Source organism: Chanos chanos, chromosome 5 (genome assembly GCF_902362185.1).
Source record: "Chanos chanos chromosome 5, fChaCha1.1, whole genome shotgun sequence".
Classification (NCBI taxonomy): domain Eukaryota; kingdom Metazoa; phylum Chordata; class Actinopteri; order Gonorynchiformes; family Chanidae; genus Chanos; species Chanos chanos.
Window position 1 is genome coordinate 2,276,858 of NC_044499.1, and position 16,956 is coordinate 2,293,813.

The 16,956-nt window shown below is 44.4% G+C and overlaps 1 protein-coding gene across 1 annotated transcript; it reads left to right on the forward strand.

Annotated features, from left to right (window-relative positions):
• Positions 1-215: 215 nt before the first annotated feature.
• On the forward strand, positions 216-1,871 carry LOC115813391 (uncharacterized). The gene is made up of 5 exons (XM_030776036.1): positions 216-235; positions 430-508; positions 1,070-1,229; positions 1,351-1,583; positions 1,684-1,871. The coding sequence occupies exons 2-5, from the start codon at positions 434-436 to the stop codon at positions 1,816-1,818; spliced, it is 603 nt and encodes a 200-aa protein (XP_030631896.1). The 5' UTR covers positions 216-235; positions 430-433; the 3' UTR covers positions 1,819-1,871.
• The last annotated feature ends 15,085 nt before the right edge of the window (positions 1,872-16,956 follow it).

A 16,956-nucleotide genomic window follows, 5' to 3' on the forward strand; every position in this document is an offset into this window, starting at 1 on the left:
TCCCATACTGAAAAAAAATTCCCTTGTTCATTGTTTGAATGTGACTTTAAACTGGTTACAGTGGAACTGAATATTCCAAATTCATATCTGAACATCCAAAAGAGGCCTGGTCATAGACCCTGTGATGTACAGTATGTGGGGTGTGGTCTGAGGAGAGAAAGGAGGTGAGATGAGAACAGTATATAAAGTCTCTCATTTACAGGTATCAGTACACAGAACCTGCTTCTCCGCACAGGTAAGATCTTTCTATATTTTTGTTAGTCATATTGGAGAGGTGGCAGTAGTTGATTAACTCAACTGTTTGTAATTTCAGGGGAGCAGTCCCATCTACATTTCTCATTTCCTCTCTCTGCCTGTCTCTCTCTCTTTCTCTCTCTCTCTGCCTGTCTCTCTCTCTTTCTCTCTCTCTCCCTGCCTGTCCCTCTTTAGTAAAATGGCCGAGATGAAACTGGGAGTGAAATTCATTCTGGTGACTCTGCTCCTGCAGCTGGCCTTGACTGAGGGAAAGGTGCAAGTATCCAAGTTTTCTTAAGCTGTTCAGAACTGTGTAACTGATACTTTCACAACATTTGATTCTTGTGAACCTTTTTAGACTTTAAACTTTTGACTGAATAGCTTTTCATTAAAACATCTTGGAGTGGTTCTGCTTTTTTTCACGGCAGCTATTCTCAACACACGGTCACACCGTAACTGCTCAGGCCTGAAAATTCTGAAGTGGCATGTTGCTCCAGAGATTGTGTTATATCACCCCCCCCTCTCTCCTTCTGTCTCTCTGTCCATCTGTCCCTCTCTCTCTTTGTCTCTCCTTCTGTCTCTTATTCTGAGGGCACAGTACCAGTCTCCTGATGTCTCATTTCACTTTCAGACAGGACGCTTCATTCAGAGTTCAGAGCTTTTCTGAAAACCTAAAAAAAAATCCACTAGATGTGTTTAAATTTAAACCATTAGCAGTGACTCAACAAGTGGAGTCCTCATTACCTCTAATCTGTGTTCTTCAGTTTGTAATTTGACTCTGACATTGCAAGTTTCAGTGGGTTACAATTTATGTTTTGTTTTGTTTTATGCTTAGCCTACTTCAGAGTATGACTTTGGAGACGTTGTATTCTTTAAAACTGCTCACAATGTGCCAGGGACTCAATGTGCTGTCACTGATCACTTCGGTGTATTTGTGGGCAACAATATAAAAATTGAAGGCAAAGCTGAAGGAGACGACATTCTTGAGATAAACAGTAAATCCTCACTCAAATCTTTATGCACTCATTTCTGATACCAACAACTGTTTGTCTACATACTACATACTACATTACCTGTTTGTCGGTATCTTCAGATAACTTTAATAAATTCTTCCAGTTTCTCCTGCAGTACAACAAAAAAGCTGCCGCTTTGCTAAACTTGGAAGCAGGACGCCACAATCAAAAAGTACACCTAAATTTGAAAATGAAAGACAACGAAAGGACGAAACGATTCAAGGAATTGGGGATATCATAATCAACTGTCCAAACATATACATTAAGGATAGTAAAAATGTTAAAAACGTAGGAAACATTGAATCTCATGCCGGTAATGCTCCAGCCGGTGAAGAGGTTTGTTTTGATTTGTTTTTTATGTATCATGATACTGGGTGATACACAGCCTTCTGTAAAAGTGATTAATGATGTTCTTTTTCTGATGACCTGTCCATAGAAAGGAAATCGGCTCTTGAGATATCTAAGTAGGCTCTTTGGTTGTTGTTTCGGAGCGTGTCAGGCAGCAGGAGGAATAGCAACAGCAGTAGGAGTAGCAACAGCAGCAGGAGCAGCAGGAGCAGCAGGAAGATAAGAGAGATACTTCATCACACCTTAATCTCTCCTCCTCTTCCTCACTGTCAGTGAAATCCTAATAAATCTATGAGCATGTAACTTCTTGTCTGTGGTTCATTAAATCTGTCACATACAAAGTTTATCAACCCCTGGTCTAACTGATGGTGTCCAGATTTAAACAGGTGCAACGGATTATTATTACAGTTAAATATCTATGAAGAAATAGAACAGAACATGTCGGGGGACCTTCACAAATATGACATCTGTTTTATCAGGCCTTTAACTGATTTATCAGGCCTGTAACGGTTCCTGTATTCCTTTTCTAAACATCGACCTTGGTGTTACACACAGAACTAAAGAACTAAAAATGCACAACTCAGGTTTCAGTTAAAAACAGGAAAAAATGAAACATGGAGAACTTGATCAAAAACCATTTGCTAACATTACTGAGCTTTTAATTTTAGTTGTTACAGACAGCCATCAGAAGCCAAAGTTGGATAATTAAAGGTGTCCACTGAGCTGGCATAGCTTCATAAGAACAAAGACCTCAAGTACCTTAACACCATCAGTCAGTCAGCTTCAGTTATCACACAACACAATTAATCACATCTGAGTTCAGAAAACCTTTGACCTGGGAAATGCAGCCAAATATTAATCTAATTCTGTGAAGAGAACATGGTCGATTGGAGTCAAACCCCTATTTTATCCCACTAGACATAATTCATTAAGTTAGATTATTTTATATACGTTTTAACAGCCTTACAATGCCATTTTAAACCAGTGCCCCTGTCATTATTCAGTCCTTCTGGAAACAGAGGGAAAGGTAAATGAGTTTACTGAACTGAACACACTTTATGGACAAGCATTCACACCTTCTCTCTCTTTTTCTCTGTCTCTCTATTTTTCTGTCTGTCTCTCTATCTGTCTCTCTCTTTGTCTCTGTCTGTCTCTCTCTGTCTGTCTCTATTCTGCCCTCGTTGAGGAACAGCTCGACAGTTAGCTAAACTTGTCCACACACTCGTATATTTTGAACGGTTTTCTTTTACTGCAGCTCACCATTCAGAGGAAGAACTCAGTAAACTACGCAAATAAAAACATAAACATACAAACATAAATAAAAATAATTGTGTGTGAGTATACAATGAAGTAAATATTTGTTGAATGTATCGTCTTAACTTGTGTTAAATATTTCTAACGCCAGCAGGCAATATACTGTTAGAGCGTTACATGCAACCATGGCAACCGAGCTACACAGCTGGGTAGACAGCTGTATTCAAAGAATAGAAGACTTTTATTGAACACAAAATTCAGTCTAAATTCCCAGATAATGATTATATAAATTTACGAACATATTAGATCTACTTACATACGTTACTTGAATAATGATTGCAGGTAGGACGAAACATGAACTTCATCTGATACGTAAATAGATCGAGTGACAATACTTTTTTGTCTGCGAGACAGGTAGATCAAGCGGCTCCCCCTGGTGGTGGAGTTCCAATAAACTTCCTCTGTCCAGGACAGAACAGTCTCTCTATCTGTCTCTCTCGCTTTGTCTTTGCCCCCCTCAGTCCTTCCACCCAGTAAGCTTGGGCTGCACCTGCCTCAGCCAGTGCACAGTCAGGAGGGGAAGAGTTCAATACAGCCCGGTAATGTCGTCAATCTAGCTCGCGAATGCTGGTCATGGAGTAATTTACCTAACTTGTCTCAAACTACCCCTCCTGGAATCGCAACCTTATCGTGGTGGAGGGGTTTGTGAGTCCCTGTGATCCTGGGAGCTGTGCTGCCTGGAGCATTAAGCTCCTGGTAGGGTCACCCAAGGCAGAGAGGTCCCAGGTGAGGGGCCAGACAAAAAGCGATTCAGAAGAGCCCTTATGAACAGCACACACGAAGAAACAGGCACCTCGCCCGGAATAGGGAGACCGGGGCCACCTCCTGGAGCCAGGCCTGGGAGGGGAGCTCGTCGGCGAGCGCCTGGTGGCTGGACCTGCCACGGGGTCCGGCCGGGCTCAGCCCGAACGAGCAACGTGGGGCTGCCCTCTCGTGGGCCCACCACCTGCGAGGGGAGAAATAGGGGCCGGGTGCGATGCCACACGGGTGGCAGGATGGGGCGAGGGCCCCAGCGGACTGGACTTACGGTGCAGAAACTGGCTTTTGGTACATGGAATGTCACCTCTCTGGGGGGGAAGGAGCCGGAACTTGTGCGGGAGGTGGAGCGATACCAACTAGATATAGTTGGGCTCACTTCTATGCACAGTCTTGGCTCTGGAACCAAACTCCTGGATGGGGGCTGGACTCTGTCCTTCTCTGGAGTTGCCTGGGGCGAGAGGCGGCGGGCAGGTGTGGGGTTACTTGTTAGCCCCCGACTGAGCGCCGCCGTGGTGGAGTTTGTCCCGGTGAATGAAAGGGTTGCCTCACTGCACCTTCGGGTTGCAGGGGGGAAATCTCTGATTGTCGTGACGGCGTACGCGCCGAACGGCAGCTCAGAGTACCCAGCCTTCCTAGATACACTGGAAAGTGTCCTAGTGAAGACACTATCTGGGGACTCTGTAGTTCTACTGGGAGACTTCAATGCTCACGTTGGCAATGATGGAGAGACTTGGAGGGGAGTGATTGGGAGGAACGGCCTACCTGATCTGAACCCGAGTGGTGCTTTGTTATTGGACTTCTGTGCGAGTCATGGATTGTCCATAACGAACACCATGTTCGAGCATAAGGTAGCTCATAAGTGTACCTGGCACCAGAGCTCCTTAGGCCAACGGTCGATGATCGACTTTGTAGTTGTCTCATCAGACCTGCGGCCGTATGTGCTGGACACTCGGGTGAAGAGAGGGGCAGAGTTGTCAACTGATCACCACCTGGTGGTGAGTTGGATCAGATGGCGGGGGAGGCTGCCAGACAGACCTGGTAAACCCAAGCGCATAGTGAGGGTGAACTGGGAACGGCTGGCTGAGGACCCTGTACGGAAGATCTTCAACTCACACCTCCGGCGGAGCTTCTCCCTGATCCTGAGGGAGGCTGGGGACATGGAGTCTGAATGGACCCTGTTCAGAGCCTCCATTGTTGAAGCGGCAGCATTGAGCTGTGCCCAGACGGTCGTTTATGCCTGTCGTGGCAGCAACCCAAGGACCCGGTGGTGGACGCCACCGGTGAGGGAAGCCGTCAGGCTGAAGAAGGAGGCCTTCCGGGTTTGGCTAGCACGGGGGACTCCGGAATTGGCTGAGGGGTACCGGCATGCCAAAAGGGCAGCAGCGACGGCTGTCATGGAAGCAAAAACTCGGGTATGGGAGGAGTTTGGGGAGGCCATGGAAAAGGACTTTCGGTTGGCCTCAAAGAGGTTCTGGCAAACCGTCAGGCGACTCAGGAAGGGCAGGCAGGGCCTCGTCCAGGCTGTTCTCAGCAGGGACGGGGAGGTCCTGACCTCAACTGAGGATGTGGTCGGACGGTGGAAGGAACACTTTGAGGAGCTCCTAAATCCGACTGACACGCCCTCCATAGAGGAGGCAGGGCCAGAAGAATCAGGAGGGTCGTCACCCATCTCTCTGGCAGAGGTCACTGAGGCAGTTAGAAAACTCCACAGTGGCAGGCGCCAGGGGTGGATGAGATCCGCCCTGAAATGCTGAAGGCTTTGGATGTTGTTGGGCTGTCATGGCTGACACGCCTCTTCAACGTCGCGTGGGAGTCAGGTACAGTGCCTGTGGAGTGGCAGACGGGGGTGGTGGTCCCCATTTTTAAAAAAGGGGACCGGAGAGTGTGCTCCAACTATCGGGGTATCACACTACTCAGCCTCCCTGGGAAAGCCTACTCTAGGGTATTGGAAAGGAGACTGCGTCCGATTGTCGAACCTTGGATACAGGAGGAACAATGTGGATTCCGTCCTGGCCGTGGAACAATGGACCAGCTGTTCACCCTCGCACAGATACTGGAGGGATCATGGGAATTTGCCAATCCAGTCTACATGTGTTTTGTGGACCTGGAGAAGGCTTACGATCGTGTCCCCCGGGGTGTCCTGTGGGGGGTACTGCGGGGGTATGGGGTGCCAGGTTCGCTGCTGCGAGCCATTCGGTCCCTGTACAGCCGCAGTGAGAGCTGTGTCCGTATTCTCGGCACAAAGTCAAGCTCATTCCCAGTGAGTGTTAGACTCCGCCAGGGCTGTACCTTGTCTCCGATCTTGTTCTTAATTTTCATGGACAGGATTTCAAGGCGCAGTCGGGGTGAGGAGGGTGTCCAGTACGGTGGCCTTAGGATTGCGTCTCTGCTTTTTGCAGATGATGTGGTTCTGTTGGCCTCATCAAACTGTGACCTCCAGCACACATTGGGGCGGTTTGCAGCCGAGTGTGAAGCGGTCGGGATGAGGATCAGCACCTCCAAGTCCGAGGCCATGGTCCTATGCCGGAAAAAGGTGGCTTGCCCCCTCCGAGTTGGGACTGAGTTCCTGCCTCAGGTGGAGGAGTTCAAGTATCTTGGGGTCTTGTTCACGAGTGAGGGTAAAATGGAGCGGGAGATCGACAGGCGGATCGGGGCGGCGGCGGCAGTCATGCGGTCGTTGTACCGGACCGTCGTGGTGAAGAAGGAGCTGAGTCAGAAGGCAAGGCTCTCAATTTACCAGTCGATCTTTGTTCCAACCCTCACCTATGGTCACGAACTCTGGGTAGTGACCGAAAGAATGAGATCGCGGATACAAGCGGCGGAAATGAGCTTCCTCCGCAGGGTGGCTGGGCGCACCCTTAGGGATAGGGTGAGGAGCTCGGACACCCGGGAGGAGCTTGGAGTAGAGCCGCTGCTCCTCCGCATTGAAAGGAGTCAGTTGAGGTGGTTCGGGCATCTCGTCAGGATGCCTCCTGGGCGCCTCCCTATGGAGGTGTTCCGGGCGCGACCAAATGGGAGGAGACCCCGGGGAAGACCCAGGACACGTTGGGAGAAATATATATCTCGGCTGGCCTGGGAACGCCTTGGGATCCCCCAGGAGGAGCTGGTGGATGTAGCCGGGGAAAGGGATGTCTGGGCGACCCTCCTCAGCCTGCTGCCACCGCGACCCGGTCCCGGATAAGCGGGAGAAAATGGATGGATGGATGGATGGATGTCTCAAACTATCTATCTTGGATTAATAGCAACGGACGGACTCTAATTATAATATAACAAAGCTGGATTCAAATTCATCTGCAACAATATCTCATATAACATTTGACAGCAACGTATCGTTCCTTGGATCATTTCTTTACTTTCCAAACTGTTCTGTCCTTGCTGGACTTAAGATTAACTGGCGGTATCCAGCTAGACAGACAGCAAACATGCGAGGATGGATTCCATCTTTCTCTTTATTATAAAACTGAAATAAACAGAAAATGATACAATCAGTTTCTTTCTTGGTATCAAACAACGCAGACAAGTTATATTGTCTCAGCGAAACAAAATATATCTTACGCCTGACAGCACAGCCTACCATCTACCATATAAACAGTAGCACAATTGCTAACATCATTAGCCTAGTAACGCAACTTTTGTATCCTTCAAAACCCACCATACAAACCGGCAACTTGTTGTATTCACATCCTAAACATTTCAAAACATAAAATGTCAAACTCTCAACACAGGATGACCAAGCATATGTGGGTCAAAACTCCACGGAGTGAAGAAATCGACTGTACCTCACAGACAAGTGGTTTGCTACTAAATTGAAGTCACGTGACCACAAACTTAAGAAACAAAACTGCAACCATAAGAGGGTGCCAAACCTATTAAGTACATATTATTTACATCAAATTAAAGCGTTACCAACACACAAACACCGCTGAAACTAGCGGAGACATGAGCTCTCCGACTGAAACAAACACTGCCAAAACACTCTCTAGCACTCCCAAACCGGGTGAGTCAACCACTGCCTTCAGCACACCCGCAAGAATAGAAAGCCGCCCACCGGCTGTAAAAAAGAAAAGACTTTCTAGCCAAGAACTATTACAATCCCCGGACATAACTGACACTGAACATAGCATTGTATTGTTAATAGAGGAAAAACTTAAGCACTTGGAAAAACTTAGCAAACTGGACATCCTTGACACACTTCTTACCGAAGTTGCTGAGCTGAAAAACATGGTCACGATATTTAAAGCTGAAACTGAGGAACTCAAAAATACTGTCTAAGAATTACAATCCGAAATCACAGACATCAAAAAAGAAAACCACCTTTTGAAAGAGTCAATGCTGAACCTTCAAACCAGGTCAATGAGAGATAATTTAATTTTTAGTGGAATTCAAGAGACAAACAATGAAAATCCAGAGGAACTACTTAAATCATTTACGAAGAACGAACTCAGCATCCCAGAAGAGACTGTAAACAACATTACTTTCGCCTGAGTCCATCGGATTGGTAAAGAGAGAACATACGTCAACGCACTCCAAACTGCACCCATCGTGCCCGGGCCCATCGACACCAAGCCTCAGCAGCACCCATCAGACCCAGGCCCATCGCTGCTAAGTTTGAACACTTCAAGCAGCATGAATATGTCAGAAGTCTCGGGAGAAGGCTCAAAGGCAAACCGTTTGGCATAAATTAACAGTTCCCACCTCCGATTATGGAGCGACGCTGAATTCTTCTTCCCATTTACCACAACAACCGAAAGAACAGCAGTAGTATATATCCTACACTTTCTGTCAAACTGTCAATCAAAATGATTGATGACCTTCAATAATTGATGACCCTCCCTCCCTCCATTGCTCTGTTCCCGCCCTGTCAGGGCCTGTATGATTGACAGGCACATGTGAGGAAAAACCCTTGTATTGCTACAGGTGTGAGAGAATGTGTTATGTAGAACACATTAAAATATCCTGATTGTACTGAATGACTGCTCACCGGTCAAACTCAGGGCAAAAAAACAAACATCCCATACCAGGAGTTGGTTCTGGCTCCCCAAAAGGTTGAACCTAGGTCACCAGAGTGAAAGTCTGGAACACTAACTGTTAGGTCATATGTTGGGTGGTTACACTGTTGATTCATTATCTTGGGCAATGTGTGAAAAAAAAAATCTGTGGCGCCGTGTACAACCTGGCTTTCTCGTGCGGGCCCAAATCATTTCTACTCAAAACAATCTGTATGGAGGCATCCAGTTCGTTTTCAACATTCTGCCTTATAGATACAGGGGCATAGTCATTCTTTAATCTATCCAACTGTCTTTGGGGAACTAAAAACATTTTCTCGGCATACTCCATCAACATTAGTTGTGTCTCGAAGCAATGAGACTACTTATAGACGGTACTGCTACGCTTAAGAGTCGAAGAAGAAAGCCACCCTTTTGATTAATAGCGCGTTTCTTCCCACGTACACCGATCTTTTTGTCCGTGATCAATTTTATTTCCTTTTTCTTCTTTTCCAGCTTTTTATACTGTGCATGTGTAAGAGGTATAGTACCGCGAAGTACGTTAAGAGCCACTTCACACAGGGTCAAAATTAACTCGTGTGATGCCGCTTGCAAAATGACTCGTCTCTGTGCCGGTTTAGCTTTAAGTAAAAGTTTCAAAATCGGTAAGTTTCTATACCGACATACCGTCGCTTTCAGTTCCTTTTCTGGACATAAACAGCCGGATACTCTGACAGCAAGTCTGTTCTGAGGCGAAATGCATCTCGGGCTTTCACTTTATAATCAATCAGGAGGTAACCGTAAGGCTTTTCGGTAGCATTTTTAAAACATTCCATGAAAAACTTTGTGTTACCGGGGTACATCTGTCTAGCCAAAACGTTGATCTGATTGTTGTCTCTCGGGTTTTTAAACAACATTAGATCATTTGTGTTAAGACTGGTTGTCCTGCTAGATTTCCCCTGGAAAAACAAATTCTGAACTAGATAGATCTAAGGTTGCGGTGGTGCACGTATTGCGTAAACACCTTTTCAACCTGTCCGTTACTACTCGCATCCTTCATGACATCGTCAATGATTAACAAATTATTTTTGGTTACCGGTAAGAGATCGTCGTCTAGAGCGCTGGGTATTCCTTCAACGAATTTGATGTCTCTTATCTTCATTAACTCGTTGTAAAGAGGTTGCCAACAGTCATAAATGTACACAATATTTTCAGTTTCATTAGAAATCACCTTGTCAGCATTTTACAAAAAATATTTTCCCAGAGTTCGAAGGTCCACTTATTACACATGATAAAGGTTGTTGAAGTCTGAAATCAACATCTCTTAATCCCCAGTTATGGCTATCCATATACCCCTTAGTACCCATAAGGCAGTGTCGAGAAATCAGAGAGTAGCACACGTTTGTTGTACACAACTTTAAATTGTTTAACAACTGATTTGTTTTCAACGTGAGTTGCTTTTTATTTCTTACAATGTTGTCTGTTCGTGCGAGTATGTATTGTGTGTTGTCTCTATTCACTACATAATGGTCGACCAGACCAATCAGTGTGTCTAGCTTAATCACTTTTGAATTCTCAGCGTTCAGAGTGATTCTTTTGGCCTTCATGCATGTTTTGCCGTTAGCTGTTGGATACCCGTATGTCTTTGGTCCACCCGAGCAAAATTCTGTGATGTAATCCCCGCTTCCTATCTCATCTGTAAGATCTCCTAGATACGGCCCTAGTGACGGTTCCCAGTCACCCTCCCTAGAAACAAAAATAACACTGTCCGTATCACTGTACAACAACCTATCTCCCAACTTATCCATAAGAGTGTACAGTTCTAAACGTGCGTGTGCCGTTGTGAAAGCACCGAGAAACACATTGATGTCGCGAGCTTGTTCGCCTTTACCATCCGCATAACGCCACTGAATCATCGCCACATCCTCCGAGACAAACGAAAAGTGTGTAACATCATACTCCTCACCATAAATGTATCTCGCAAACTGTTTGGGGTCTCAACATTTCTGACACGGGTAAATGCCCCCACAAACTGTTTAATAACAACTTATTGATGGCTCTCCAAGCTTGGTTCACACATATTTTTTTCGGGGTCCAACCTTATATTCTCCTTCTTAAAGTAATTGTCAATATAGGCTCTCTTGTCAGCCTCTGTCAAAGCATGCGGGGGATAACCATTAGATTCCTGTTTATACTGTAGGAATATTTTCACATCATCACAAAACAAGGTGTCAGATCTCTGCGGGAAATGGTACACTTCATCTGTCCTGACCACTACATATCCCTTTTCAATAGCCTTCATCAGTTCGATGCTAACCCAACACCCCAAAATAGACTTTTCCTCAGTGCTGTGGTAACAGGGTGCTGTCTGATTTTCCTGTTCAGCGCATGTTCGACAAAGAGGGAACATTAATTTCCCATTACAACGACAGGGTAGGACGGGGTGAAGTAGCCCTCGTGGCGGATGCACAGTAGCTTTGACTAGGCCGTAGTAATTTTCGAGAGGTTCAAAGTCCTTGAAAATAATCTGTGGGTGTCCTATGGGATAACTTTTCCTAGCCTGACAGTATGGGTATAAACTTGTGAAATCTAGATACCCAATTTTCTCACCCTCCTTAGCTTTGTAGTACAGATTGTAAGCATTTGTCCTACCGCCAAAAAGACCATCTCTAGGTCTCAGTCGAGACGGTGGAGTGTATGTAGTCATGAATGCAGCAACATCAGAATTGTTTTGTCTGGCACGCCTCCACTTGCATTCCCACGTAACTTCAGCCCTCAACCCATACGTCCTTGTAAGAATTTCCAGTTTGTCGTCGAATCGTCTCTTTAAAACACCATACGGTATCTTTGACAATGGGCGCATGCGGTTTGGGTTATAACAACATTCGTGCCCGTGATGCATGCAACCGCTAAATTCAAGCGCTATCCTGCAACAGACTTTTTCATAATAACCACCAACATAGTATTTACCAAACACCCTCTCCCCGTGGGTCAGGGCGTGGTGCACATCGACATTTCTGGATGTTTTCACAAATTCTAACTATTCGATGAAAATGTTTGAATACGCCTTGTGCTGGTTAATGTAGGCATTGTTATTAGTCAGGGCTAGTGTGTCTTTGGGGAGAAAATGGGTCTTGTAGACGGCCATACAGCAGGAGGCCAGCGTGGGGTAATTAAATGGATCAAGACCTGTATACTGAATAAACTCATCACGGTATTTTATACACGCTTCCCTCAGCAGAGCAATGTCATTTCTGCCATAATTGTACAGTTCTTTCTTATAGCCGAAAACACCACCAGAGACCTCGTTGTACCACTCGTCAAACTCTGCCTTGTCCTTATCTGACATGGTCTCATAACCATAGTAGCATTTGTCGGGATAAGCACCGTGGTAGTTGTTGTTTTCCCGTTTGTTAAACCTGTGTGGGAAATGTCCTTTCTCGACATTGCTCAGATTTAAGGCCGCGGCCGTTTCAGCAAGACGCATCGGAATGAACGAATAGCTGTCTATGTAGCTGTCTATCATGATGATTTTCGGTGTGACACCTATTTTGGAAAAATATTCCAAGAGAATGAAATTGTAAAACCCTGAAGCGTTGTGCGCCAATCATGTGTAACCCTTATACATGGGACGTCTAAACCTCTTCATAAGTTTTCAACACAGTCATCCCCTTCAGCCGTAAACTCCTTACCCTTAAACGTAATGGCGCACACAAAATTGGCTCTATGTTTACCATTCTCAAACCGAGTCTCAAAGTCAAAGAAAATGTATTTGTGGTGTGTTTTTTTCAATGTGACGGGTTGAATGTAACAATCATGCACGGCGTCTGGCAACAAATCTTCACCGCAATGAACACAACGCTCTGTAATACATTTATGCGCCATTGGTTTTTTCGCACTAAAGTGATAACAACGGTTACACTTCTTACAATACTTTGTGACATCACAAGGTGCCGCCACCATGCCGCCCTCAACCGTGGACACCGGCTGTTTGTGTCTTTCAAAACAATACTTGGATTTGCAGTACCTTGAACAATCACGGCAAAATGTTGACGTTCCACTCTTTTTGTAACATTCAGAGTCGTTGCACACGTCACAACTGAATTTACAACGGTGGTCTCTATGATTACAAAATCCGCCATAGCAAAACTGGATGCTTTTACACAATTTTTGGCGGGCAACCATCAGGATTGGTCAACACTTGACCAATGGGTGTCAAGACCTCATACCTCGACCTAGGTTCAACCTTTTGGTGAGCCAGGACCGACTCCTGGTATGAATTGTTTGGTTTTTTTTGCCCCTGTGTTTGACCGGTGAACTGTCATTCACCACGTTTAGGATATTTTGTGATGTTCGACATAACACATTCTCTCACACCTGTAGCAATACAACGTTTTTTTTTCCCTTTTCTCACATGTGCCTGTCAATCATACCGGCCCCTGACAGGGCGGGAAAGGAGCAATGGCAGGAGGGTGGTCATAAATTATTGGAGGCCACAGATTTTTTTTTCACACCTTGCCAAACATAATGAATCAACAGTGTAACCACCCAGCATATGACCTAACAGTTAGTGTTCCAGACTTTCACTCTGGTGACCTAGGTTTTTTTTTGCCCTGTGTTTTACCGGTGAGCAGTCATTCAGTACAATCAGGATATTTTAATGTGTTCTACATAACACATTCTCTCACACCTGTAGCAATACAAGGGTTTTTCCTCACATGTGCCTGTCAATCATACAGGCCCTGACAGGGCAGGAACAGAGCAATGGAGGGAGGGAGGGTCATCAATTATTGGAGGTCATCAATCATTTTGTTTGACAGTTTGACAGAAAGTGTAGGATATATACTACTGACGTGTAATTCTAAAACCCAACTTATACAGTATAATGTCCTTCATAGAACCCACATTACCACTCACAAACTTTACTGCATGGGCTTTAGCCAAAGTAATACATGTACACACTGTCCAACCTCAACAAATGATTACTTTCATGCCATCTGGCTCTGCCCACACGTCCAAAACGTTTGGTTGGAGGTCATAAGCAAGCTATCTGAGATCCTTAGCCTCAGCATCCCCTTATACCCCATCATAGCTTTACTTGGCGGTCTCTACACTACACACACCAAAACATCTCAAATCATTCATATTAATATCGCTGACCATTGCCAAAAAGATCACATTACTGAACTGGAAAGACAGAACCAAGATATCCATAGCTCACTGGCTCAACCTACTAATAGAACATTCAAATCTAGAAAACCGCATCTCAGCAAAACAACATTAAATCCTATGAAGACACCTGGTCCCCCTTTCTACAATACGCTGATTCCTCTCCCCACAAGTGACCCTTAACATTACTACTCTTTTCAACTTTTATTCATTTATTTATTTATTTTCTCCTCCTAACACAGTGTGCAGTTTGTCCCACCAGCCCGGCTTGTCTGGTCTTGTCTGTCTTTCCCCATCATGTCTTGTCAGTCTTGTTATGTTTTGTTGTTCAACCTTTATACATAAATACATATATACAAAGAATGATGTATTTATTTTATTTATTTAACTATTATTATTTTTGTTATTATTATTAATTTTTTTTCTCTTTTTTCCCTTCTTTTTTTTCTTTTTTCCTTTCCTTTTTTTTCTTTCCCTTTGCTCTTTCTTTTTTGACTTTATTTGTTGTGGATCTTCTTGTTGTTGTTATTGTTTTTTTCTGTTTGTTAGTGTCACGAATCACCAACGGGCAGGACGCAAGTGCAGAGTAGAGGATTTATTAACAAACTTAGAGGGCGTCAAACACAAGAAAGTGGCAAAGCAAAACAAAGTACAGAAATAAGCAAAGGAGTAATCGAACAAGGTAACACTAACTGACGGAACAGGTAAATAAGCGCTCAGTAAACACATGGGTAAGTGTAGACTTCGCGGTGTTCTAAGGAGACAGAGGGGTTTAAGTAAGGGCTAGTGACTGTGTGCATGAAAGTGACGACAGGTGCAGGTGATGAGTGAATAGACCGGTGATTAGTAAACCGGCGACGCTGATGGCTGAATGGCTGAAGTCGGCGGGGGAGGAGATGAGCTCGTTACAGTTAGTTAGTTTGTTTTGTTTTCATTGTGAAGCATTTTTGTACTTTGTGTTTTTGTTATCCTGTTTTCAAATGAAAAAAAAAGGAGGGGAGGGCCAGGTTCATCACAGAGATAGAGGAACTGGAGATCACACTCCCCATGAACTGTCCCCTGGACTTCATCAACATGCACTGACAGACAGAGAGAGACAGACAAACTGAGAAAGAGAGAGACAGAGAAATTATCACCTGAAAGACACAGCAACAATAGGGGACATCGTCACAGAGAGCATCAGTTCGTTGTACCTGAGGAGAAAAAAGAACAAGAGAGACAGAGAGAGAGAGAGGGAGAGAGAGAGCTGAAATGTGTGCATTGAATGTGAACGGGGGAAGGAGAATGAGGGATGGGACAGGTGGATTTATAAACTTATCACTTCACTGATGAACTGACACAAAACCAACACTAAAATTATATGGATAACATACAATGTGTTTCACTGTTCTGTGTTTCTGATTTTAAAAAGTTGTTTGAAAAAATTATGACTATCCAGTGACCATGTATTCAGTCAGTAGACTACACTCACAAACTGAACAGAATGGAAAAGATGGCACTGCTCATTGTCTGTGCACCTCTGTTATTATTATAGGTTCTGTCTCATCAGCATTACAGTACAAGTTCAGGTCATATGCCCTTTATCTTTACTCCATAAGATTTCTTCTGTTACATTTATTGTAATGACAATGACAAAGGTGTCAAAGAATATCTACATTTCTCATTTCCTCTCTCTCTCTCTCTCTGCCTGTCTCTCTCTCTCTCTTTCTCTCTCTCCCTGCCTGTCCCTCTTTAGTAAAATTGCCGAGATTAAACAGAGTGAAATTCATTCTGGTGACCCTGCTCCTGCAGCTGGCTTTGACTGTGGGAAAGGTGCAAGTATCCAAGTTTCCTTAAGCTATTCAGAACTGTGTAACTGATACTTTCACAACATTTGATTCTTGTGAACGTTTTTAGACTTTAAACTTTTGACTGAATAGCTTTTCATTAAAACATCTTGGAGTGGTTCTGCTTTTTTTCACAGCAACTATTCTCAACACACCGTAAGTGCTCAGGCCTGAAAGTTCTGAAGTGGCATTTTGCTCCAGAAATTGTGTTACATCACACCCCCCCTCTCTCCCTCTGTCTCTCTGTCCCTCTCTCCCTTTGTCTCTCCTTCTCTCTCTTATTCTGAGGGCACAGTACCAGTCTCCTGACGTCTCATTTCACTTTCAGACAGGAAGCTTCACTCAGAGTTCAGAGCTTTTCTGAAAACCAAAAAAAAAATCCACTAGATGTGTTTAAATTTAAACCATTAGCAGTGACTCAACAAGTGGGGTCCTCATTACCTCTAATCTGTGTTCTTCAGTTTGTAATTTGACTCTGACATAGCAAGTTTCAGTGGGTTACAATTTGTGTCGTTTTGTTTTATTCTTACTTCACAGTATAAATTTGGAGACCTTTTAACCTTTGGTGATGGTGAGCGTGTGTCAGGGAGTGACTGTGTCGTCTATAAAGACATCGCTGTATATGTGGGTGGTGAAAAGATTGAAGGCAAAGCTGAAGGAGACGACATTCTTGAGATAAACAGTAAATCCTCACTCAAGTCTTTATTCACTCATTACTGATACCAACAACTGTTTGTCTAAATACTCATATACCTGTTTGTCTGTATCTTCAGACAACCTTAATGAATCCTTCCTGTTTCTCCTGCAGAAGAACCAAAGGGGTGCCGCTTTGCTGCTATTGGAACAAGGAAGGCAACGCTTAAAGGCAACCTTCAAGCTACACATAAAAGACAACTATTTCAATTTCTGCGTTCAGCAATTCAGAGTTTCCTTCAAAGCTGTCCAATCACTATAGTCTTTCAGGTTCATATACACATTGGCAATGTTACTCCAGCCCAAAACCAGGTGTGTGCTGAAAATCAAAATGCTTTGTGTTTTGTGATATATCATGATACTGGGTGATACACAACCTTCTGTAAATGTGATTAATGATCTTCTTTATCTGATGGCATGTTCACAGGTAGTGGAAAGTCAGCCTGGAACAGCGAACTGGCTCCTTCATCGTATAGTTGATATCCTTTGGCAATGTGCCCGTCACAGAGGCCCACAAAAGCGTGGTGTGGCAGGAGCACGCGAGAGACCCCCCCTCATCACACCCTAATCTCTCCTCCTCCTCTTCCTCACTGTCAATGAAATCCTAATAAATCT